Genomic DNA, 23,265 nt, shown 5'->3' with positions numbered 1-23,265 from the left:
TTCGTTCATCCCCACGAAGTCTCTGACACAGGGACTAGCTGTCTCGGTTCTGCCGACGAGGAAACAGGCTCAGAGAGATTAAGTCACTTGCCCAAGACGCCCAGCCCGCAGGTGAGAGAGGGAGGGGAGTGCAGGCTGGCCCGCAGCCTGTGTCGGTCACGCACTGGCCCTCGTGAGGAGGGCTGGACGGGAGGACTCACTCGGCTACGCCCTCTCCCAGCTCCACGCCGCTCTTGAGTGAGCTCGTGCACCTCCGTTAATCAAAGGGTAGGGTGGCTTTCTCGTTTTTATGTTGACAGGTGGGAAAGTTAGAATTGCTGAACCTTCTAAATCCAAATGGACTGTCCGTCTATTCTCAAGAGGGAACATTGTGCATTGCAGGGGGACCGCCCTGGCCTCCCCCCCCCCCCCCTCCCCCCCCGACCCCGGGCCTCAGGAATGGCTCGCAGTAGGAGACAGGTAGCTGTGACAGGAAAACCTGGGAAAGGGTGTGGTTTCTAGGGATTCTGCATCCCACTCCTGAGGCCAGCCCTCGCCTCATCTGAATGTGAAGCCCATGCTGACAGGCCGCAGAGGTGTGGGCTCTCGGGCACCTGGCCTTTCTTCAGAGCGGGGTCTGGATCCCTGAAGGCGGGAACTGCCAGGACCCTTTTTGTCTCCCTCCTGATGGCCCATCTTTCCCGAGTTGGCTTCTCAGATTTAGGGAAGTCGTCAAGGGAAGAACTGGTTGCACGAAATGAGCCCTTGGTCCTGGACCTCAGCCGACTGACTGTGCGACCCCAGCAGGGTGCGCTGTCCGAGGCGCTGAGCCGAGGCCAAGGAAGGCTCCAGAGACCCTGGGCCGGGAGGGGCAGGGGGTTCACAGCAGGGACAGAGCTGGCACGTGGCACGCTCGGTTACCGCGGTGACTGTGTGTATATGCACACACGTAACTATTCCCCTAAGCATCCGGCTACCTGGGAAGCTGTACGACTATTAGTCCCATTTAAATATTACCCAGGTTGTGGGTCCCAGTCCGTATTGTAAATCTTGACTCATTTACCTGTGTTTCAGTGACGAGACTTTGTGTAGGAGAACGAGACAAGCCAGACAGTTCTAACCCTGGTGGGACGCCAGCAGGTCTGGCTTTAGTCCCAGCTTCACCACTAACCTGGAGTCTTGGGCAAGTCCGTTAATCGCTCTGAGGCTGCTTGCTTATTTATTTTAAATTCTCACCATCCTGTTTGCCCTGATTAGGTGAGAGCCTAAGTAAGTTGTCACGAGACTCAAATAAGATGCTGTTGACTGTGCTTGTCAACTTGAGGCTCCATAAAAGTGCAAGGGATGGTTGCCACGTTTCTCCTGTGAAGAGATCACTTAAGAAAAGTAAATTCTGGAAAATAGTCCTTAAACAATGTCTGTAATTACTCCTCTGATGAATGTTGCATTGACACCTAATTGGAAGCTTTGAAGATGACGTTTGAACAGTGAATCGGGTGTGTGTGTTAAAGTGTTCTAACTAAAGATTTGTTTAATTTATTAGAGTTATTAAATCTACGCTCAGACCAAGTTAGCAGCTAGACTGGTGTGACAACCTGTTTTTAATCAGTGACTCAAAGCTGTGATCCCCTGATGTCAACGAATGGCCACAGCTTGTAAAAGGTAACTTTTGAATGTTATTTTACAGCCTTTAAAAGGCTGTCGTTGTAGAGTGAAATGTGGGCTGTAAATAAATGAAGAAAATGTGTAGTTGGTAGGAATATACTGCTAAGAAGAGTGGACCACAAACTTGATTTGCTTCTCCCCTTAAAATCCTTTCTAGAATATTTCATGCTTTTTTTCTCCCCCAGACTTGTCTGTATGAATAAACAGGAAAATGCTTCTCAAAAATGTTAATAAACGTTTTATTTTGAACATTATAAAAACTATGAAAAAGTTATTAATATGCATTTTAAAGTGTGCCTTTTATGAGAGTTGTAACTGAACGTTTCTGGAAGTTTTAACAACTGTAATGAAACGAGTATACTTTTCTCTCCTAGAGAGTTTCAGTGGAGGTAGCAGCGTGTCTTGCAGGCTGGAGAAGCTGCACGCAGTAGGGTTGCAAGTGAGCCTCCATGGGGATTTTCTGTGTTCAGATTAGTGGGTGGTTGGGGACCACATTTTCTGCCATCCAAATCAAGACCTAAAAGTGAGACTCTTGCGAGCTTTATTTTTATTTTTATTTTTTTTAATGTTCCCTGCTTATTGTTTCAGTTTTAAAGTTTTGTTTCTGATGTTATTCTAACAAACTGCAAGTTAAACAGAGTCAGTAGTTTTTGTTTTTCCTTTGATTATCTCTCCTGAATGTGGTGAAATCTCAAGCATGTGTTGGATCCCGAATTTCAAAAACCTGGCAGTAAAGAATAAAGTCTGGAGATGTTAGATACTTCATAGTTTTGAGAGTTTGGAATCCTAACCTTGGGATATTTTATGGTAAATTATTTAGAATACTGTAGAAATATGCTATAAAAAGAATGACTAGAAATTTCATCAGATATGTTCTGCTACTTATTCTCTGCTAGAAAGTATTTTTGCTAGTTCTGTGTATATTCACTTTTCTCTTGATTAAAGAACAATTTCCATGTTGAGTGAAAACAGCTTGTGTTAACCATGTATAAGAGACCTAGAATAGATCTGCTTTAGGGTAATAGTCTTGCAATCTTTTTTAATATTTTATTTTTCTTTTAGACTGCATTGTTTTAAATCCCTTGGTTTGACTATAATGGTTTTGAGTAGCTTGCTTTACCCTGTTAATATTACATGACAATGTAGTATATTTGCATAGTTGGGGGATGTTCGATGCTATAATATGCACAGTCTCGTGTTGAGGGATCAGAACTTGGGAAGTGGGATGTGGTTACATGTGACGATGTCTCTAACCTCTGTCCCTTGCAGACTCTCCACCTGGCGGCAGTCACACTGTGCTTCCAGGACTCGGACTTGCCTTCTCGCTGTGTCTTTCCCTTTTGCTGTCATATTTTAATTTTCCCGTCACTGTCCTCATCCCCCTCCTCTTCCCTGTTAATTTGAAAGTTTTGCCCCCTCCATGTTTGAAAGCTTCTCATCTGCCTCTCTTCCCGTAGTGCCAGCAGTTTTGTTTTTGTTTGCAAGCCTGCCCTCCCCCCACGTATGACACCTGATGCTGGAGGGTCGCCCTTTCACAAATGAGTCAGCTGGCACATGGGGTTATCATCAGTTTTTAGCTCTTCTGTCTGAGAGACACCAGTTTGGAAGCAATCTTGGGGTACTTACCCACAAGGCTGGTGGAGACCAGGTGTGTCACCAAGGTGATTTGCTTGCTCCCCGGGGGAGAGGGTGGAGTGAGATTTTTGCATTTGTGTCACTGCCAAGTCACTGCCACCTCCAGCATGTCCCAATTTTTAGTTCTGATATAATTTTGTACGAAATTGAAAATGTAAAATATACTGCAGAGAAAATCTAAAACAAATACTTGAGCTGCTGGAGTCCCTTTTCCACCAAATTTTCCCCCAGACTCTGACCTGTAGAGAGGGGTAATTTTGAAAGTCTGATAAAGAAATGAGTTTTTTAAAGACAAGAAATATGTATAACACTTATTCTTTTGTTGGTGGCTTTGATTTTAAGATTCCTTTGTTGAAGTTGTTCAAAATTTGTAGTCTCAAGTCAGTGATAAATTCAGAAATCAAGTTCTTGTAATGTCATTGTGAACATTTAGCTTTTGAACTCTAAAATATGTTTTACTTATTTTGAGAATTTGAAAGTGTTAGAAACCAGTGTTCTGTTGATCCACCTTAGTATACACTGACTGATGCTGTTTGCAACAGTGAGGGGGTGGCAGGGGTTAATTTAGCAGCGTAGGTAGGTAGGTAGGTAGGTAGGTGGGGGCGGGCAGCATCGGGTCAGGCCCCAAGCTTAGTGTCTTAGGGCTTTTAATTGCTCCATGAGAGAGCAGCATAGGACGTAACTGCAGCTGTTCCTGGTGGATGTGAGCTCCGGGTGGTTATCACAGCAGAGCCCTCCTGTGAGGCCGTGGGCCCCGGGGCGCCAGCACCGCGGGGCAACAGGCCCTGCCCTGCAGGGGCGGTGCAGATGGCGGATGACCAGCTTGGCGGTAGAAAGTTCATATTGTACGTTTTCACCAAAGTATTTGACTTGGGAAATAATGAGGACATTCTGCTGGTTTATATGTTGGTATCTAAATGTAGTGTTTTTACAGTTTCCTTTCCTTAATAAAAAAACGCACTGAGTTTTTAGTAGTCAGGCCTAAATAAATGTGTTGTATGGCAATCTGACCTGACCACTTTTTTCTCATGTTGAATTCCTTTTAAAACTGTTAACGATTAAGTGTTGTTTTCAAACTTGTCTCCCCAAATAACACCTGCCCCTTTGGAGCGTGGAGCGTTTGCTGAGCTTTCCCCACTTGCGTTCACAGATCGCCAGGAGAAGCGCAGTCTGACGACACTGAAGCCAGCCGAATGTAAGTGGGCGGCGGGGCCCCGCCTCGAGCTCTGGGTCACTTCAGGGGCCTCCCATTCGGAAGGACCTTCCGCTCAAAGAGGGCGGTGCTTTAACAAGTAAACCGGGAGACAAATGCATCCGCTGCTTTCCTACCAAATAAATCCCTCCAAACCGTGGTGCTGTGTCGCTAGATTTCTGCTTCTCAGTGGGCAGTCGCACACTCCTGGACTCGTAGGTCTTCCTGCTCCCCGAGCAGCGGTGGGGAGGTGAGAGCGGTGTGGAGCGAGTTCAGTGTAACGGTCGTGGGCTGCGTGCCCGCTGTGTGCCAGGCACACGGAGAGGCATGAGGACTCGTTCCCAGCCTGCAGAAATGCAGCCTCCTCCGTGGGAAGACAGAGCAAGTGCTTTCCGTCACTGTGGTGGGAGGAGGCCGAGGGGGACGGGGACATCCAGGAGGCCCAGGGCACTCAGGCAGGCAGGACACCCGGCCCAGAGGGCAGGGCAGCTGGGGTGGCCAGAGCGGCCGAGGTAGATCTGGGAGTGTGACTGGGAGGCAGGCGGCTGGAGCGAGGGCAGGCCGTGCTGGGCAGATGCACGGGCAGTAATGCAGCAGCGCCTTCTGCAGCAGCTCCGTGAGTATCGGCAGGGCGGGCAGCGGAGGAGTTTTGGATCAATGCCGACTGAATGCCGGGAAGTGCAGGAGATGAGACTCGAGATAGCATGGGGCCTTGCGTGCTCCGTGCAGGGCCGTGGCCTGCCTCTGACCGTGTTTGGGAGTGAGGAAGGAATTTGGTAAGTAAGGGCAGTAACCTTGCTAGACGTATTTTTAATAACTCGGGCAGCAGGGAAACAGGACTGAAGAGAAACGTGTGGTGTGGGGTGACCTCGGTGGTTCAGTCGAGGGCGCTTTATCGAGGGCCGTGGTAGAATGGGAATTCAGGGTAGGGTTGTCTGGGCGTAAGAAAAATATTTAGAAAGTGAAATAGGTAAGGCTTCGGTGATTAGTTGTGGGAATTTAAGAAGCTTAAGATACAGGAGAGGCCGAAATTATTAAAGCAAGTTTTTTGAGGCATAAGGGTTGGAGAGAAGATTGTAGGTGTAGGGATTGCTCTTGAATAAGAACTGAGGAACCCCCCCCCCCCACCCCTGCCTCCTCGTCTTCAGAAAGGTGAAGAAGCGGGTAGCGACAGGGGGTGATGTTACATGTGCTTGTAGGCGAGAGGGGGCGTCTCGATCAGTCCTGCCCTAACGGAGGGCTGGCTTTGTCAGGGAGAGAGGAGGTCTGCACCGCTCCCGTCTGCCCTGCGGTCACGGGGCGCGGCGCTGCTCGAGAAGGAGCTCCTTTCCTCCTGACGCGCTGTGGCCCTCCGGGACGGGCTGTACGTGCACTTGCCATTCATGGAAAACCTAACTCTCCTCTTTCCTGCTGACTCTTCAGTTATACAGTCAGCTCAGGCCTGAGCCTGCCCTCGTCATTCACCTCCGAGGCCGTGGCAGGGCCGGGCCAAATGGTTTCGTGGGCCTCACACGTGGGCCGCACGCTCCCCGCCCTGAGCTACAGCTTTGGAAGGACCCTGGCTCTCTGTCTCGCTCCGATGCTCGGCAGGTCCTGTTGAGTCCACCCTCACAACACCGATAATGTGACCACCTGTGTTATACCCTTTCTCCTCTGTGACTGGTGACCGGTCACCTTGTGCCAAAAGGATGGGATTGTCCCCAGGGGTCTTGCTGCCTCCTTGTCCCTCACAGTGTAGTTGGTCACGTGAAATTATGTTCCTGATGCTCTGAACCTTTCCGAGACTTCCCACCCCCTCACGGGCCCCTCTGAGGTCTGCGAGGCCCTGCACGAGCGCCCGCCCGCTCTGCCGTCCCTGCTCTCCGGCTCGGCTCGTCTGCATCGGCCGTCCTCGTGCCCTGCTGTCCTGGGCCCTTCCTTCCCTGGGATGCCACAGGCTCCCTCGCTCGCTTCCGAGGGCTCTGCTCTGGGGGCGCCTCGTCAGGAGGCCTTCCCTGACCCAGGCTCATTGGAGAAGGGTCAGCTCTCCTCTCCGCCCCTCCCCCGCCTGGATCTGCTCCACGGGGTTGACTGTCAGTGGACTTGCTTCGGTTGGTTCTTTGTCGTCTGTGTGGCTCACTGCGTACCAGCACGGAAGCCTGGTGAGAGGGCCTGCATAGATGGGTAAATGCCAGTTAGAGGGAATGCATCACTAAACGTTTGCAAAATGGTGATTTCTGCCCTTTTAATCCCCTTTCAGACACGTGGGAATTCTCTGCCATCCATCCGTGTGTTCGTGGGTTCACTGTGTGTGCACAGCCCAGGGCACGCGGAGAGGAGCACTTACCCCGACTGTACTCTGTGAGGGAGGCGCTGGAGAGAGAGATGCATATGTTCATATTTTAATTCTAATTCTAATGTAAAATGTGACACCTTAACATGTTTTTGAAGGTGAATGATTTTATATACATATTTAGTTCTATAATTTTATTTTCTCTTTACTGTGTAACAAGCACTCTGGGTTATAAAGCTCACTAAGTCATTAATTAGGGGTTATTGTTCTGTTAAACATACTTCAAACAGTAAAATTACTGATTTATATTTAAAAAGTTTAAGTGGAGACTGGACCTTACATCCTAGTTTCAGTCTTGTTGGCCGGACGAGGGTCCTAGGAGCTCACCCAGCGCACTCCGCGCGGTGGGACAGGCCAGCCTTCACGGAGCTGCGGCAGAGGGCCGAGGGCTTCCTCCTCTCAGGCCTGATGTCATGTCGGGTGCCATTGCTCACGCCTCCAGACTCGTTAAAAACGGGTGGTGGTGTGTTTGCAAAGGCAGCACCCCAAAGGAACAGAGAGCCCTGCTTGGAGAACGCGGGCCACGCTGCGATCCCTTTACAGACTCACGGGCCGGGCCGGCTTCCCCTCGGCTCCTCGGTCCTCACCACTTCACCGCCTGCGTCTCCGCTTACAGCCCTGCTCCCTTCGTCACACACTCTCCCTGAACTTCGCCATTTCAGCTTCTGCTGTTCTCTGCTTTACCCACCATTACTTTATGTTGCATGTCAGTCAGTTTCTTTCCTGTCGTTTTAATTCTGATTTGCATCTTGTTTGCTCATTACTCACTGACACGTCTTCGCTCTCTGACAGCTGCTGCTTTTACGGCTCATCTTCGTTCCTGTGCTCATCGCTCATTTTCCGACCGCCTATTACAGTCAGTTTGAGATCTTTTCTGACTGCCACCTCCTCTGTGGTTGGCAGCCACTTACTTCTGTGGTTCTAGCCCTAGTGGTTGGCCATTGACGGGGGGCGGTGGAGGGGGGGGCGTTAAGCATACTCCCTAGTGAGTGTCACCTTGACGGTGAAGCGAGTTGTGTGCGTCGTTACGGTCACTTACAGCTCTCACATTCTCCTTACGGCTGATGGGATTTTGTTTTTTATCGTTGTTAAGTACTGGGACGCGTGGATCTCTCTCCCTCCTCTTCCCCCTCCTCCCTGTCCTTTTTGTCTCTGATTATATTTGGGGAAAGGTGTCCGTGTTGCTGCACTGATTTGCGGAGGGGAAGAGCGTGCGGAGCTGTGTGATTGGATGGAAGTGTCACTGGAGGGCAGAGAGCAGGGCGCTAAATAAAGACCTGAGGCATGTTTCCGTGAAGCGCCAGGTGGGGTTTATTTTAGGCTCTGCAGCCGCGCAGTGTCTCTGTGGCAGTGCGGACACAGCCGTGGACAGTCGGGGCACACATGAGCTTGGACACTGAAATGTGGATTTTATGTCATTTCCCAGGTCACAAAATGTTCCTTTTCCTGACTTTTTCCACCATTTAAAAGTGGAGAAACCATTCTTAGCTTGCAGGCGCTAAGGACAGGTGGTGGGGCTAGATGGCCCCGAGCTGTGATTTGACGATTGCTACTGTAGAGGAATCCACCTTGTACATTCCTTACCCACTGACCTTGTTAGTGTCACATCCATTCCCCACGTCAGGCCCTTGGTATGCGCTACCTTGGAGGGGGTACAGAATTGCACACAGGTAATTCGGGGTGTCACCCGAGTGAGGAGAAAGGGAGAACACCCACTAGGCCTGACCCATCGATGACCAGGCGGCTTGGCGGGTTTCCCATTCGCCCGTCGAGTGGAGCTGCAGAGCCAAGTCCTTGGGCCTCTTCCTCCCGTGACGGCGTTAAATCTCCCCTCAGGTGTTACCAAGCCAGGTTTGGGAGTCAGGCCTGGGCTCAGATCTCTGATTAGACGTGAGGCTGCTGTGCACATCTGCAGACTGAGGAGGGGGTGACGATGGTGAGGAGGATGCGGCTAACTCCTCCCCTGCGCACTGTGTGTCTGCACACCACACGACTCGCTCGCACCGTTCCGCAGGGAGGGCTGGGACCCAGGGGGGCTAAGGGCCCATTCGAGGGCAGAGCCCGCAGGTCCCTGGGCTGCCCGGCCTGCCGCCTTCTCATTCGTGGTGTGTGAGGAACACTGTTCCTCGCCAAGTTTTTGTATTCCATTGTGATTTTTATTTACTCCGCGGGGTGAGTGTAAGCATTTAAGTAATCATCTGTTGGCAGGCGTGTTGATTTTCTTCAGATTTCATAGAGACTGCATTTTCCAAAAATTGTCCAATTATTTCCCTCAAGTGGGATCTCACTCGCATGGTTCACGCTCTGGTTATTTGGAAGACTTTGGTAACTGATCCTACTTTTCCTCCACACCTGCTTCCCTTCTCGTGGAGAAAGCCCCTGCCCTCGGGAGGGGGCGGCAGCAGCCCGCCCCCTGACTGAGGAATGGCGTGCAGAGCCTCTCTCTCCTTGGCACGTGTCACTTGCATAGTTTGCATGGAAATATATGTAGAACAGTCATCTTTACTTTTTAAAAATGGACTTGTGTATAGCTATCCTATATAATAAAGAGATGGTCAATATGCAAAAATATGCAAATTGACCATCACTCCAACACACAAGATGGCCGCCACAAGATGGCCCCAGGGGAGGGCAGTTATGGGTGATCAGGCCAGCAGGGGAGGGCAGTTAGGGGTGACCAGGCCGGCAGGGGAATGGTTAGGGGGTGATCAGGCTGGCAGGCTGAAGCAGTTAGGGGCAATCAGGAAGGCAGGCAGGCGAGCGGTTGGGAGCCAGCAGTCCTGGATTGTGAGAGGGATGTCCAACTGCCCGTTTAGGCCCAGTCCTACTGGGGTCCCAGATTGGAGAGGGTGCAGGCTGGGCTGAGGGACACACCCCCTCGTGCACCGGGCCTCTAGTATATAATAAAACCCCTTACGTCACGTGCCTGTAGTTTTTAAGTGTGTGTGTGTGGGGGGCTGTGTGTCTTTCTCTGTTTGCATGGTGAGGGGTGAATCTGTACAGGACGTTGGAGACTAAAAGTGCCAGAATGAATAGGGTGTGTTTGCATTGTTACTTTTTGCCACCTCGATAGTTTCAGACCCTAGTCCTACTTTTGCGGGAAAATTGGACTTATTAACGTGTCCCTCCCTTACCTGCTGCTTCTCTGCCTTCCTGTGAGTGCTCAGTCTGTCATGATTAACAAGATGCATCTCACAATGAACAAGACGCAAACTCGAATGCCATTGGCCGTTAAGTCCTGCATCATAGTAAGATAGTCGTGGGAACAGTTTGAGAATTAAGTTAGGTAAATTTTGTTTAGGGTTTTGATTTTTCTTGGTGGTTTTTATTCCTGTGTACGTGCACTTGGGACCAGAAGGAAAAGCTATGAGTAGCTCCTGTTGATCCAGGAGCCGCCTCTGCTTCCGTGATGGTGCTGGGTCTCGGCCGAGCCAGCCCTGGAGTAGGGCTTCTGCAGTGTCACCGGGGGCTCTGCTGGACCATCACGGGGGGACCTTCGTCTACACGCAAAGGGAGGGAACAGCCGGCTTTGCCTAGGGGAGTGACGGTACTTCCTGTGCCTGTGGCCTGAGCTTAATGAGGAAGTGGAACAGCGTGTTTTAGGTTCGCGAGTGTGTGATACAGCACAGTATTGGCTATTTCACTTACAAATTCATTTTAAAATCCCCACAGGGAAGATAGGGGAAAAACATGTTTTCTTCTAGATAGAAGTTCTGTTAACTATAAAGCAGGTATTGTACAAATGGGTGAAATAACATGGTGATTATATAAAGGAAAGTTGGGTTGATACTTTAAATAGACTCATTTCTTTAAAAAAAAAAAAATATATATATATTGATTTTTTACAGAGATGAAGGGAGAGGGAGAGTTAGAAACATCGATCAGCTGCCTCCTGCACACCCCCTGCTGGGGATGTGCCCGCAGCCAAGGTACATGCCCTTGACCGGAATCGAACCCGGGACCCTTGAGTCCGCAGGCTGACACTCTATCTACTGAGCCACACCGGTTAGGGCTAGACTCTCGTTTCTTAATGTTAATTTTTAAAGTGAGAAAATACTAAAATTCTTACCATAAACCTTGTGATTGTCACCCATTATGATAAACAGTTTAACTGTATTTACCAACAAACAACCAAAGGAAAACATTCTCGACTGAAGCAGTGGTTTGGTCGGCTTTGTCTTTGTCGTAGTCTCACGGGACACGGTCCTCAGTGTCTCACTGTCAGGGAAGCCTGTGTCAGTGGGTCTCCATTTTTACAGCGCATCTAACTGCAGGTTCGTGACTCCCGCGCCTGACTAACTGCCGGTGTCTGTGGCGCTGTCTTGGGGGGAGCTCACTAACCACTGTGCTTACTGTTTGAATGTTGGACAGGAAGCGAGCCGCTGCAAAGCATCTGATAGAGCGCTACTACCACCAGCTAACCGAGGGCTGTGGGAACGAGGCCTGCACGAATGAGTGCTGCGCTTCCTGCCCGTCCTTCCTGCGCATGGACAACAATGCGGCAGCTATCAAAGCCCTCGAGCTCTATAAGGTCAATGCCAAACTCTGTGACCCTCATCCCTCCAAGAAAGGGGCCAGCTCCGCTTACCTGGGAAACGCGAAAGGGGCCGCGAACGCCTGCTCGGACGTGAAAATGAACAAGAAGGACGGACTAGCAACAAGAAATGATTTTAAAGGTACGGGGCTCCGTTTTCAGGGGGAATTTTGACTGAAAACCAGCATGGAGGTTTCAGTACGTGTCGGGCTTAGTGTGTGTGTGTGTGTGTGTGTGGTCTCATTGTGTGACTCCGAGGACGGGAGGGACAGCGTGGTGGGAACTTGCTCTGTGGCGGTGACTGAGCCGGGGTTGGACTGTTTGCTGCTGTAATGGTTTCCTAGAGAAGCAGGGTCTTTGTTAATGGAGTGGTGGGAACTTTGAAAACATGTTCCGGTGGGAGAAAGGTAGTATTAAGTGGTAGCTCATCTCCTAAACCAGGCCATACATCCGGCACGAGGTGGGACCCCAGCACAGTGCGGCGAAGGAGGGTGGTGGTCTATTCCGAAGGCGGGGCACATGTAATAAACAGTTCCCCGAGAAGTCACTGTTTCCCTTCTGGTACGTTCTTCCCTTGTTCTGCTCACCTCCCCCAGGCATCTGGCACGCCGCTGCCAAGAATCGTCGTCTGCCAGTGGAGGTTTTTTTTTTTCTTAAAGTATATTTTTATTGATTTTAGAGAGAAAGGGAGAGGAAGATAGAGATAGAAACATCAATGAGGAGAGAGAAACATGGATAGGCTGCCTCCTCCCCCCCCTTATTGGGGATCGAGCCTGACCTGGAATGAAAACCGTGGTCTTCTGGTTCATAGATTGACTCAACCACTGAGCCATGCTGGCTGGGCAGAGGTGACTGTATTTTAGAAGAGGAAGCTCTTGGTTCAGGACATGAGCCAGAGCGCACCGCTTTATTCGGGCCTGATGGCTGGCCGCAGATGGCCATGTCTGTCAGCCTCAGCTTGGAGGAAGCTCATTGATTGTCGTCCATCACCCACAGACTGCCCGCCTGGGGCAACCAAGGGGGCTCCAAAGGGGCTGCTGAAGGGACCTTTCCTAACGCCCTGTGGGTCTTGAGGACAGAGGAGTGAAAGAGGCGCCAGTGTGAGGCGCCAGTGAGGGCGAGGGCCCCGCTCGGTGTACAGTGACTGGGGAGCTGCGGAGCTCAGTGAGGTTGTACTGAAGGAAGGAAAAGATGGTGAGGTGTGGGTGTCAGCAGTTTATTAAAAATAGGTCAGCATATAAGTGAAATAAGCCAGTCAATGAAAGAAAAATTCCACATGATATCACTCATTTGTGGATAATAAAGAACATTATAAACTGTTGAACAAAAAGATAGATACAGAGGCAGTAAAGCGTCAAACAGACTGTCAGATTACAGCGGGGAGGTTAGGGAGAGGTGGGGAGATAAGAGATCAACCGAAGGGCTTGTATGCATGCATATAAGCATCACCAATGGACGCGAGACACTGGGGGGTGAGGGCATGTATGGGAGTGGGTGGGGGGGGCAATGGTAAGGTATGTACACATATAATACCTTAATTAAAAAAATGGAAAAGAAATAGGTCAGCATAATATTTTGTCCAAGTTTTTTAACAGGATTGTCAGTCATAAATGGTGTTCATTGAACGCACGGTATTTGGTGATTTGACTTTTCACTAGGACTCATTAAGACACTAAACACACATACATAAATGTTCTCTCCTTTCCCCTCCAATTTCCAGATGTGACTTTCCTAACTGAAGAAGTCGTATATGAAATTCTTGAATTATGTAGAGAGAGAGAGGATTACTCCCCTTTGATCCGGGTGATCGGGCGAGTGTTTTCCAGCGCGGAGGCCCTGGTGCAGAGCTTCCGGAAAGTCAAGCAGCACACCAAGGAGGAACTGAAGTCCCTCCAAGCCAAGGACGAAGACAAAGACGAAGACGAGAAGGAGAAGGCCACGGGCTCCGCCGCGGCCGCGGCCGCCGCCGCGATGGAAGAGGATTCCGAAGCCTGTTCCTCCCGAACGAGCGGCAGCTCCCAGAGGCTGGCCCCCGAGGACGTGTCTGTGGACATCGAGGCCATTCGGAGGGTCTACGGCAGGCTGCTCTCCAACGAGAAAGTAGAAACTGCCTTTCTCAACGCACTTGTGTATTTGTCGCCGAACGTGGAGTGTGACTTGACCTATCACAACGTGTACTCCCGAGATGCCAACTACCTGAATCTGTTCATCATCGTCATGGAGAACAGGAATCTGCACAGCCCCGAGTACCTGGAGATGGCGCTGCCGCTCTTTTGCAAAGCCATGAGTAAGCTCCCCCTGGCAGCCCAAGGGAGGCTGGTGAGACTGTGGTCCAAGTACAGCGCCGAGCAGATTCGGAGGATGATGGAGACGTTCCAGCAGCTGATCACTTACAAGGTCATAAGCAACGAGTTCAACAACCGAAACCTCGGGAGCGAGAGGAACCTCGTCAATGACGACGACGCCATCGTGGCGGCTTCCAAGTGCTTGAAGATGGTTTACTACGCCAACGTGGTGGGCGGGGACGTGGACACCAACCACAACGAGGAGGACGACGACGAGCCCCTCCCGGAGTCCAGCGAGCTGACCCTGCAGGAGCTGCTGGGGGAGGAGCGGAGAAACAAGAAAGGGCCCCGGGTGGACCCCCTGGAGACGGAGCTCGGCGTGAAGACCCTGGACTGCCGGAAGCCGCTCATCCCTTTCGAGGAGTTCATCAACGAGCCGCTGAACGATGTCCTGGAAATGGACAAGGACTACACCTTCTTCAAAGTGGAGACGGAGAACAAGTTCTCCTTCATGACCTGCCCCTTCATACTGAACGCCGTCACCAAGAACCTGGGCTTGTACTACGACAACAGGATCCGCATGTACAGCGAGCGGAGAATCACCGTGCTTTACAGCTTAGTGCAGGGGCAGCAGCTGAACCCGTACCTGAGACTCAAGGTCCGGCGTGACCACATCATAGACGATGCGCTTGTCCGGGTAAGTGGGGCTGGTGTATGGTGACCCCTGTGAGCGCGCTTCAGAAGTGGCCCTGAAAACAGAGGGAAGGGTGTTATGTAACCAGGGAGCACACGGGCATGTTCTTCCTTTCTGTTGAATTTATTGGGGTGACGTCGGTTAATAAAATGACATAGGCTTCAGGTATACAGTTCTAGAACGCATCCCTGGTAGATTGTATTGTGTGTTCACTACCCCAAGTCCGGTCTCAGGCATTTTTAAAAGTTGTAAATAGAAGTAGTGTACTTTGTGTCCACAAAGTACTGGTTGTCTTTCATAACGACCCCCCTCTCTTTGAAAAAAAGAATAGGTTTTCTCAAGCTTGGTCACTAACCCCAAAGGTGGCTCCATTCAGAAGAGAAGTGGATGTTGGGGACAGAGGAGTTCAGGACCAGGGGCCGCGTGGAGGTGGCCAGGAGTCCGTGTGAGTGTCCCGTCTTGGCGGGGAGACGTGTCACAGCAAAGCACCCGCTGAGCAGCGCGTGCTGCCCACGCCGCCTCACGCGCAGCTCGGCTGCGTCACGGTGCCCGGTCAGCAGGCACAGCACGTCGGAAGCTGGTGTAGGGTGTGGTGCGCGGACCCGAGTGAGGTTCTGTGGGAGCACGCGAGGTCTTTCTGAATGTCCGTTGTTAGAGCAGAACCGCACCTCCCCCTGAAAGGGCCCTCGGGTTCCCCCGGAGTTTAGAGGGGTGTCCCCTCCTCGTCGGCCCTCCGTCTCAGCCCACGCGAAGCGCCAGCAGAGTTTAGGCACTTTCTCATCGGTGTGCCGCTTTCTGTTTCCACACGGCTTTCTGGATTTTGAGGAAACAGTTACCCAGTTTGGTTTATAAGGCCTTCCATTTGCAGCAGGCGTTAGGGTAAGATGAATTGAGCTTTTAAATAAATGCTCACAGGTTGTTTTAAACATGAGTCCTACTTAATACGTCCAAACTGAGTGTGAGTGGGCCTGCTGTCGGTCAGTATTCACTGGGTGTGCCCCCAGGAGCAGTCCCTCCTGGAGTCGGGAGGGGGCGCTCCGCTAAGTGACCTGTGCACACGGACCAGGACACACACACACACACACACACACACACACACCCCCGCCGCCCGCCCTGGGGAGCTGCTCAGGCTCCTCAGAGCCCACACCGAGCAGATCTCAGATCTCACTCCTAACTGCCTCCTTTCCCTTCCTAAGGGGCCCGTTTGCTTCTCTGAGAGATTCACAGGGTGTACTAGTCAGTGTGCGTCAGCAACAAGAAGTGGGCTGACAGCAAACAGTAGGAGGCGGCCCTCCTCTCAGGTGAGCCGTCCAAAGTCCCGATGGGTGTTCGGCACCTGTTCCCTAAGGAGACGCTTGGCTTTTTAAAGCCGCCGCCTCCGTCTTACGTCACAGCTGGACAGACAAACCTACTGACCACTCTGTGCGACCTGTGAATGGTGAGTATGGAGTGGACTGGGGAAGACCAGAGGAAACGAGACCCTCGCAGCGCGCTCCAGACTGAGCGTCAACAGGCACAGCCGGAGGACCCTCGCCTTCAGCAGCTACGAAGGCCTTGGCGTCCGAGTGCTCACTGCTGACCGTCACGGCCAGGAACAGGCCCACGCACATGACGCCCTTGAGCATGGTTTCTGTTGGGTCTGTCTGTTCAGTTACTGATTATAGATTGACAAGCTTGGAGGAAAAGGAATGGGTAGTAACTTCAATTCATCCTATAGAATAAAAGGCTAATATGCAAATTGTCTGATTGGGGTGTGGGGGGGAGTTCGACCAGGGGGTGGGGCTGGCCAGCCAACCGCCCACGGCCTCCCCCCCACGCCGGCCCGGCCCCCATTGGGCGGGCGGGCCAGACCCCACCCGTGCACGAATTCATGCCGTGGGCCGCTAGTAATATTTTTTTAAGAAGATGACGATGTATTCACTGCTTTCATGTATCATGTAATTCACACTAGACTAGCAAATTGTTTCCTGGCTGGAGTTCTTAGAGGAACTGTCTTTGATGTCAGCAGAAGGATTTGTGTTTTTACAGCATTTTATTAGACGGAAGATACCATTGATTGCAGGACACACTATTTTATTGCTACTAAACAAGAAAAAATGCTGCCACTTGTATGGTATGTCCAGATTTCAGAGATGTTAAAATGTGAAAACAGAAATGTGAATTTTAGGATCACTGAAATCTAATAAAATATAAGCTGCCTTTCCAGAAACAGATACCTGAGAGTCATTTTAAGCACCCCCCCACCCCCATATGGGACCGGACTACTTCCCCTAGGACTTTGTCCTCGCACCCCTCCTTTTAGTTTCCACAGGAGTCTCTCCTGCCAGGCTCCCTATTAAATTAACGTAAAACATACCTGGCTTTAACACACCTAGAGAGGAAGGTCCAGGTCTGTATATCCAATGAATTCATTTCACGGTGTAAGCAGATTGTCCTTTTCAGAATGTTCATTGACAAATCTTTCCAATTTTCGAATATCCTCCTGCATTCCAGACAGCTTTTGATGTCTCTGTTAAAAGTGATGATACAGCTTTACAATTTAATTCTTTAATTATTCTCTAATTGAACAATGGGTTGAAAGTGGTTACTTTTAAGAAAAGTAAAAAATGTAGTCTCTTACATAATAATGGTCTTTGTCTAAATGCTTGTTGCTAAATTTTATGGTATGTTATTTGTTGCCACATTTATTAAAAGTAAATTAAATTTTTTAAAGGTAGGCTACCCATGGGTATGTAAATGTACAGTATTTTACAGACCCATTTATTTATGTCCGGACTGATAATCTGAGACAGATAATATGGGAAGTTTTCACCAGCAGAATTCAGTTGCTGCCTGGTTTTCAAATACTTCTTTTTACATATTTACATTGGAATGCTCCTGATTCTAAAAGTAACATAGACTTATTGTAAAAAAAAAAAAAAGTTAGAATACCGGAAAGCGTTAAAGAAGAAAATAAAAGCCACTCCTGATGTTCACAAAGTCTGCCGGTCCTTGGGGAGGGGCAAGTACCTACGGGAGCCGAGAGCTGCTGTCTCAGAAGTGAGTGATGTTGCTTCAGGTTGGCAGAATGTTAGGGAGCGCTGCTGACAGGACACTCTCCTCAACGCCAGAGTCTAAACTCACAGTCGGAGTCTCCAACAGGGGAAGGTTCCCACATCATTTCGGTCTTTGTTCTCTCCGTACACAGAATTGCAGCCACCGCTTCACAAGACAGCAGGTGCCGTTCCGTGTGGAATGCATACTGTCCCCACACTGGTCGCAGACCCGAGTGGGCTCACTCCCCACTGTCGAGCTGCAGGTGGCAGTTTGAGAAACATTGGTCCAGGGCCCCTGACCCGACTCATTACTGTGGGTGTATGTACAGCTACCTGGAACGGCCAAACTAGTGCTGTTAACCTGAAGCAGTCACTTCAGGACCCCAGTGCGCTTATTCCAGTGATGGTGGCCTTGCTCAGAAATATTCTTAAAATTCTAGTTGGGGCGGGTCAATCAGGGAAAAAGGAGACTTGTAAAACTTTAGACAATAAATTAAAAAAAAATTCTAGTTGGAATAATTGCCAATAACATGAAAACCCTTCAATATTCTGTCTTGGCAAATTAAAAAATGTTTTTAACAGCAGAAGGCATTTAATTTAGTACGTAAGGTGGATGATCAGTTAGGCATGCTGTTGGTAAATTTCAGATACATAAAACAACGAATTGCAGTGCAAATATTTTACATTAGAATCAAGTGGGTTTTTTGTGTTGTTTTTTTTTGGGGGGAGAGCAGAGAAGAATCTAGTGTGATTTTATGATTCATCTCATAGTGACTGTTTACTCAGTATATACAAAGAAATATTGGGAAAGGTTGATAGTGGAAATGGTAGGTTTCGATAACGTGTGAGAAGTTAGAAGGGTATGAGCAAGCGCGTGTCTCTTCAGTGGCTTTCCTACTCAGCGCGCGTGATTTTAACCGGAACTCACTGCACTTATGGCTTAATTCTTGAGTTTGTATTATAATGTGAAAAACTATATAGTGAACAGTCTTGGAGTCAAACGTCTGTATTCCATTGCTTTTGCTGAAATGGTTTAGTGTGGGTAGTCCTGAGCTCTGCGGACTTCTTTCTATGTCCTAGCCCAGTGGTCGGCAAACTCATTAGTCCACAGAGCCAAATATCAACAGGACAACGACTGAAATTTCTTTTGAGAGCCACATTTTTTAAACTTAAGCTTCTTCTAACGCCACTTCTTCAAAATGGACTCGCCCAGGCCGTGGTATTTTGTGGAAGAGCCACACTCAAGGGGCCAAAGAGCCGCAGTTTGCCGACCACGGTCCTAACCTATAGCCCGGGGGTCTTGCGTATGAGGAACAGGAAGTCTTACTGTGTGCTCACGTCCGTCAGGCAGCAGAAAGGAGCCCTCTCACCATGCGATTCAGGGTTCTTTTCTGTCTCATTGCCCCCCAAGTCTGCCTTCACCGGCCTCTTCCTTCCATTGAAGCACCCCCAAAGTCAGGGCCTCGTCCTTGCTGCCCCGCCCTCCTTTGCGTCTCCTGGTTTGCACGTTGCTGTGCCTGACGCCGCAGTCACCTGCTCCTTCCCTTTCGCCCCCCAGCTAGAGATGATCGCCATGGAGAACCCTGCTGACCTGAAGAAACAGTTGTATGTGGAGTTCGAAGGAGAACAAGGAGTTGACGAGGGAGGGGTTTCCAAAGAGTTCTTCCAGCTGGTTGTGGAGGAAATCTTCAACCCTGACATTGGTAAGGACTCGGCGCCGGGCCCCGGGGCCGTCTTCTGGGATGGAGACCTGGTTTTCCTGGGCGTGTCCGTGTCCTCACGCAGCAACAGCAGCAGCAGATTACCTCGACTCACAACCCCGGACAGAGTCTGCGGGCTCCCGGGACTGAGGCACATCACCCACTCATCAGGCTCTTCCTTAGACCACCTGGCCAAGTCGTGTAACACGGGGATAGTCTCTCGGGTGAATAAAGTGGGACACACTTGAGAATGGCACACGGGGAGGCCTTGCTCTTCGTCTAAAACATCGGCAGATGCACAGCATTCCTGAGACACGTGTCACAGGCCAGTGGTCTGAGCACGTGAGGGGGCAGCGAGTGCCCCGTGCCGGGGGTGGGAGCTGGCTGGTCCCCGGAAGCTGGGTTGGTGCCCTGCAGTCCCCACTCTGAGCCCCCGAGGCCCCTCCTGCCCCGCACCCGATGGTCACTGCCGCCCGGGAGAGTTCCCCTGAGCACAGTGTGGGGACGTCGGAGCTGTTTGCGGGAGAGTCCGAGTTTCTCCGAGTCAAGGTGACAGAGTGGGCAGTGCAGCTCAGGGAGCGGACAGCTCTGAACCGGCTCTGTGTCCACGCTGCAACCACATGCTCACTTTTATTTATTTATTAAATATGTTTTTATTGATTTCAGAGAGGGCGATGGAGAGATGGAAACATCCATGATGAGAGAGAATCATGGATCGGCTGCCTCCTGCACGCCCCCTACCGGAGATGGAGCCGGCAACCTGGGCCTGTGCCCTGTCTGGAATCAAACCCAGGACCCTTCAGTCCGCAGGCTGACACTCTATCCACTGAGCCACACTGGCCAGGGCCAGTTGCTCACTGTCACATGGAATGCATGACAGTCGTAGGGCAAGGCTTCCACTCGCGTGCCCTCCGATCCTGAAGGTGGGGCGCAGAATCACGCAGGGGACTCCTCGGGCTGCCTGTGGGCTCCGGTGCGCACTGGGCTGGCTTTCCCGGTCCCGGGCTTAGCCTGCCATCTGTGCACGTGCAAATGGCACGGACACGGCGTTCGTGACCAGACAGGTGTGGGAAGGCCATCTGCATTCTAGCGATCGTGAATTCATAGAAGCCGTGTCATTTGTGAGTCATGTGTTCAGAGTAAACCTCTAAGACACATAAAATCATGCTCTATTTGAGATAGAAAATTTGTAAGCTTCCTAGGCTTGGCAAACCTCAGCACTAGTTTCTGGTGTACCTAGAAATGTTAGACATTAGCTACATATTTACATTCTTTGCAGAACTACTAAGAAAAATGTACGTGACACGTTCTACCTGACGTAGGGTGAATGCAACGAGGTCAGAGAAATAGCCAAAAAGGATGTTTCCGAAGAGCCACACCCTTGGGTTTAGGGGCCGTTCCTGGTGCCCGAGCCCTGGGAGCGCCGTGTGCCAGGCGCATCTCCTGGCTCTCCGTCACCTTCCTGCACGGCGGCGAGGGCCGCCGCCCGTGTGCACGCGAGGCCGTCCGCAGTGGCTGCTTTAGAGACGAGGGCATCCGCCGGTGAGACGTCATGCAGTTGGTTAATTAACTGCAAGTACTGTAGACCGGCTTGACCCTGTCAGTACTGAGCTTATGACCAACGGGAGCTCTTAGCATGACCTGAAGAGATGTGACACCAAGTGTAAACGGGTGGTATTCAAACTGTTGATCATGAACATGACGTTGTATTGGAAACTGTCCTAGCTTAATTTAGGCGTTCCTTTTATATTTAACTCAAGCGATCTGAAAATGAAGCATTTTAGGCTTTTAAAAAGCTTACAATTTATTTATGTGCTGTATTGGTTTCTGAAAGTTTGTTGTACTTGAAATTATCCATTTTTTCCAGATTTTTTTAAAAAAATATATTAATTCCACAGAGGTAGGGAGAGGGAGAGAGAGAAACATCAATGATGAGAATCCTTGATCGGCTGCCTCCACTGGGGTTTGAGCCCACAACCCAGGCATGTGCCCTGACTAGGAATCAAACCGTGACCTCCTGGTTCATAGGTCAGTGCCCAACCACTGAGCCACATCAGCCGGGCTCCAGATTTAATTCTTAAACTATGTTTAGTTTTCAGTAGCAACTGAAAAACATTTTAGTAAAATAAAATATTGTAAGTTCAATTACACGATTGTTTAACCTTGTCCTTAGATGTTCATTTAAAGGGAAGAAGGTAATTCTGCCTTAGTAATGGTTACTGAGATGAATGGTACAAAAAAAGGTCTCCACGCTTGGAGTTTGAACGGTGAAGACCATACAAACGGGAAGGGGACTGGGAACAGGAACGACTTGTATTGACTGGCTCAGAATTGTGTGAGTACGAAACAGCTCCGAGCTGTGGACATGATCTGCGTGTGTCGAGTTCGTCTGAGCCTTTAGAGTCTAAGGGTGTGGACTCGGCACCATGTGACTTGGTCAGAAAGGCGCTCACACACTTGCGGCCCTGTGCACTTCCGGAAAACACCTCACGAATCCAGAACTGCTTTAACAGGGTGTGGGCTACAGATGTCTGTAAAGTGAGCCATTTTCAACAAAGGTTAGCCTTTGCTCTCTCTCTCTTTGTTGTTGTTGCATTTTTCAACCATTTGGTGGATAAAGTATGAATGCAAATTAACTTCGTTTGTGTAGAGGAGTAGAGAGCGTGAATCTAACTTTTTGGGAAATGGCCCCACATTGCTTGTTTCCTTGGCTTCTTTAAAATCACACACAGTGCTACCTTTGCAATCATCATACATGTGAGCTTTGGCTTCTCAAGTGCTAATGTAACAGAGATAAGAATTTTTGTATACCTATTATATATGCTTACCTGTGTAATTACTTTACATTTGTATCGTTTATCAGTCTTTAATATTTTGTATTTTACAAAATCTTTTCTTACAGGCATGTTCACCTATGACGAAAATACAAAGTTGTTTTGGTTCAATCCGTCCTCGTTCGAGACGGAGGGTCAGTTCACGCTCATCGGCATCGTGCTGGGCCTGGCGATCTACAACAACTGCATCCTGGACGTGCACTTCCCCATGGTGGTCTACCGGAAGCTCATGGGCAAGAAGGGCACTTTCCGGGACCTGGGCGACTCCCACCCGGTGAGCCTGTGCCTGCGGCCTGGGCAGGGTCTCCGCCCAGCACGACCCGCTGCCTCCTGCCTCCTGCCTCCTGCCCGAGTGCCGTGAGCACTTTAAAACCTCGGGGTTCTTTCTAGATGTCGCTGTCAGCAAGCAGGTTCCGGAGGACTGATTTTGTAGAAAGTGTTTTTCAGTCCTCCGGGATTACCAGGGGAAGCCACGAGAAGGGGCGTGGTGGCCACAGCTGGTGTGTGTTTCCTCTCCCCAGTCCTCCCAGCCGAGACCCAGCCCAGTGAACCCCCCGTGGCCTCGAGGCTGGGCTCCTGAGCAGAGTGGACATCCCCGGCAACCTTAGTTTCCATATTGTGAACTGTTTTAATCTTCACCCGAGGAGTGAGGATATTTTTCCCTTTTTTTTTCTGAGGCGGAGGCAGGGGGAGAGAAATATCAGTGTGATAGAGAGACATCAGTTGGTTGCTCCCCACACACGTCCTGACGGAGGGTAGAGGTCGGACCTGCTACCCGTCCGACAGAGACCCGAACCCTCCCCCTCCCGCTCCGGTGTGCGGACTGGTGCTCTCACCACTGAGCTGGGCCGGCCAGCGCGCCGTGTTTTAATCTCGCGGTCCAAGTGTGTTCTCCCGCCGGCAGCCTGACGTCCCGTTTCTGTCGTCAGGTTTTGTTCCAGAGCCTGAAGGACCTGCTGGAGTACGAGGGGAGCGTGGAAGACGACATGATGATCACGTTCCAGATCTCCCAGACGGACCTGTTCGGGAACCCCATGATGTATGACCTGAAGGAGAACGGGGACAAGATCCCCATCACCAACGAGAACCGGAAGGTAGTGCCTGTTGCTGCATTATTTTTTTGTCTCTAGGAACAGACTTTCAAAACATACAGTGCTGGTAGTTTTAAAAGCAGTTTCTAATACAGTCCAGGCAGAGCCCTAGAAGTCAAGTAACTGAGCCACCGTTTTCTAAATCTGGGACATAAGGTGGTGTGAGAACCTGTAGGTGAACACTGAAGGCCTCAGAAACGGGAGGGAGCCAGGCGCTGTGGGTGATCTAGAGCGGGGGCAGGGGTCTCCTGCAGAGCCTCGAGGCGAGGGAGGCCGGGCCCCACACCAG

At 50.4% G+C, this 23,265-nt stretch overlaps 1 protein-coding gene across 4 annotated transcripts in view; it reads left to right on the top strand.

Moving 5' to 3' along the window:
- Positions 1-23,265, top strand: part of UBE3A (ubiquitin protein ligase E3A) — a 41,168-nt gene that overhangs the window by 13,645 nt on the left and 4,258 nt on the right. For 2 of the 4 annotated variants that reach the window (XM_054713293.1, XM_054713292.1), the window contains exons 3-9: positions 1,523-1,641; positions 4,430-4,474; positions 11,175-11,479; positions 13,058-14,319; positions 18,910-19,054; positions 21,954-22,159; positions 22,815-22,979. In XM_054713293.1, the coding sequence (XP_054569268.1) occupies positions 1,622-1,641; positions 4,430-4,474; positions 11,175-11,479; positions 13,058-14,319; positions 18,910-19,054; positions 21,954-22,159; positions 22,815-22,979 (2,148 nt within the window). In that variant the 5' untranslated portion in view covers positions 1,523-1,621. Of the gene's footprint in view, positions 1-1,522; positions 1,642-3,249; positions 3,293-4,429; positions 4,475-11,174; positions 11,480-13,057; positions 14,320-18,909; positions 19,055-21,953; positions 22,160-22,814; positions 22,980-23,265 lie in introns of those variants that run through there. The other 2 variants (XM_028136672.2, XM_054713294.1) reach the window with 2 other exon arrangements.

This window comes from Eptesicus fuscus, chromosome 25, assembly GCF_027574615.1.
Source record: "Eptesicus fuscus isolate TK198812 chromosome 25, DD_ASM_mEF_20220401, whole genome shotgun sequence".
NCBI lineage: Eukaryota > Metazoa > Chordata > Mammalia > Chiroptera > Vespertilionidae > Eptesicus > Eptesicus fuscus.
Note: the sequence above shows the minus strand (reverse complement) of the source record. Positions and strands in the feature narration are given on the sequence as shown.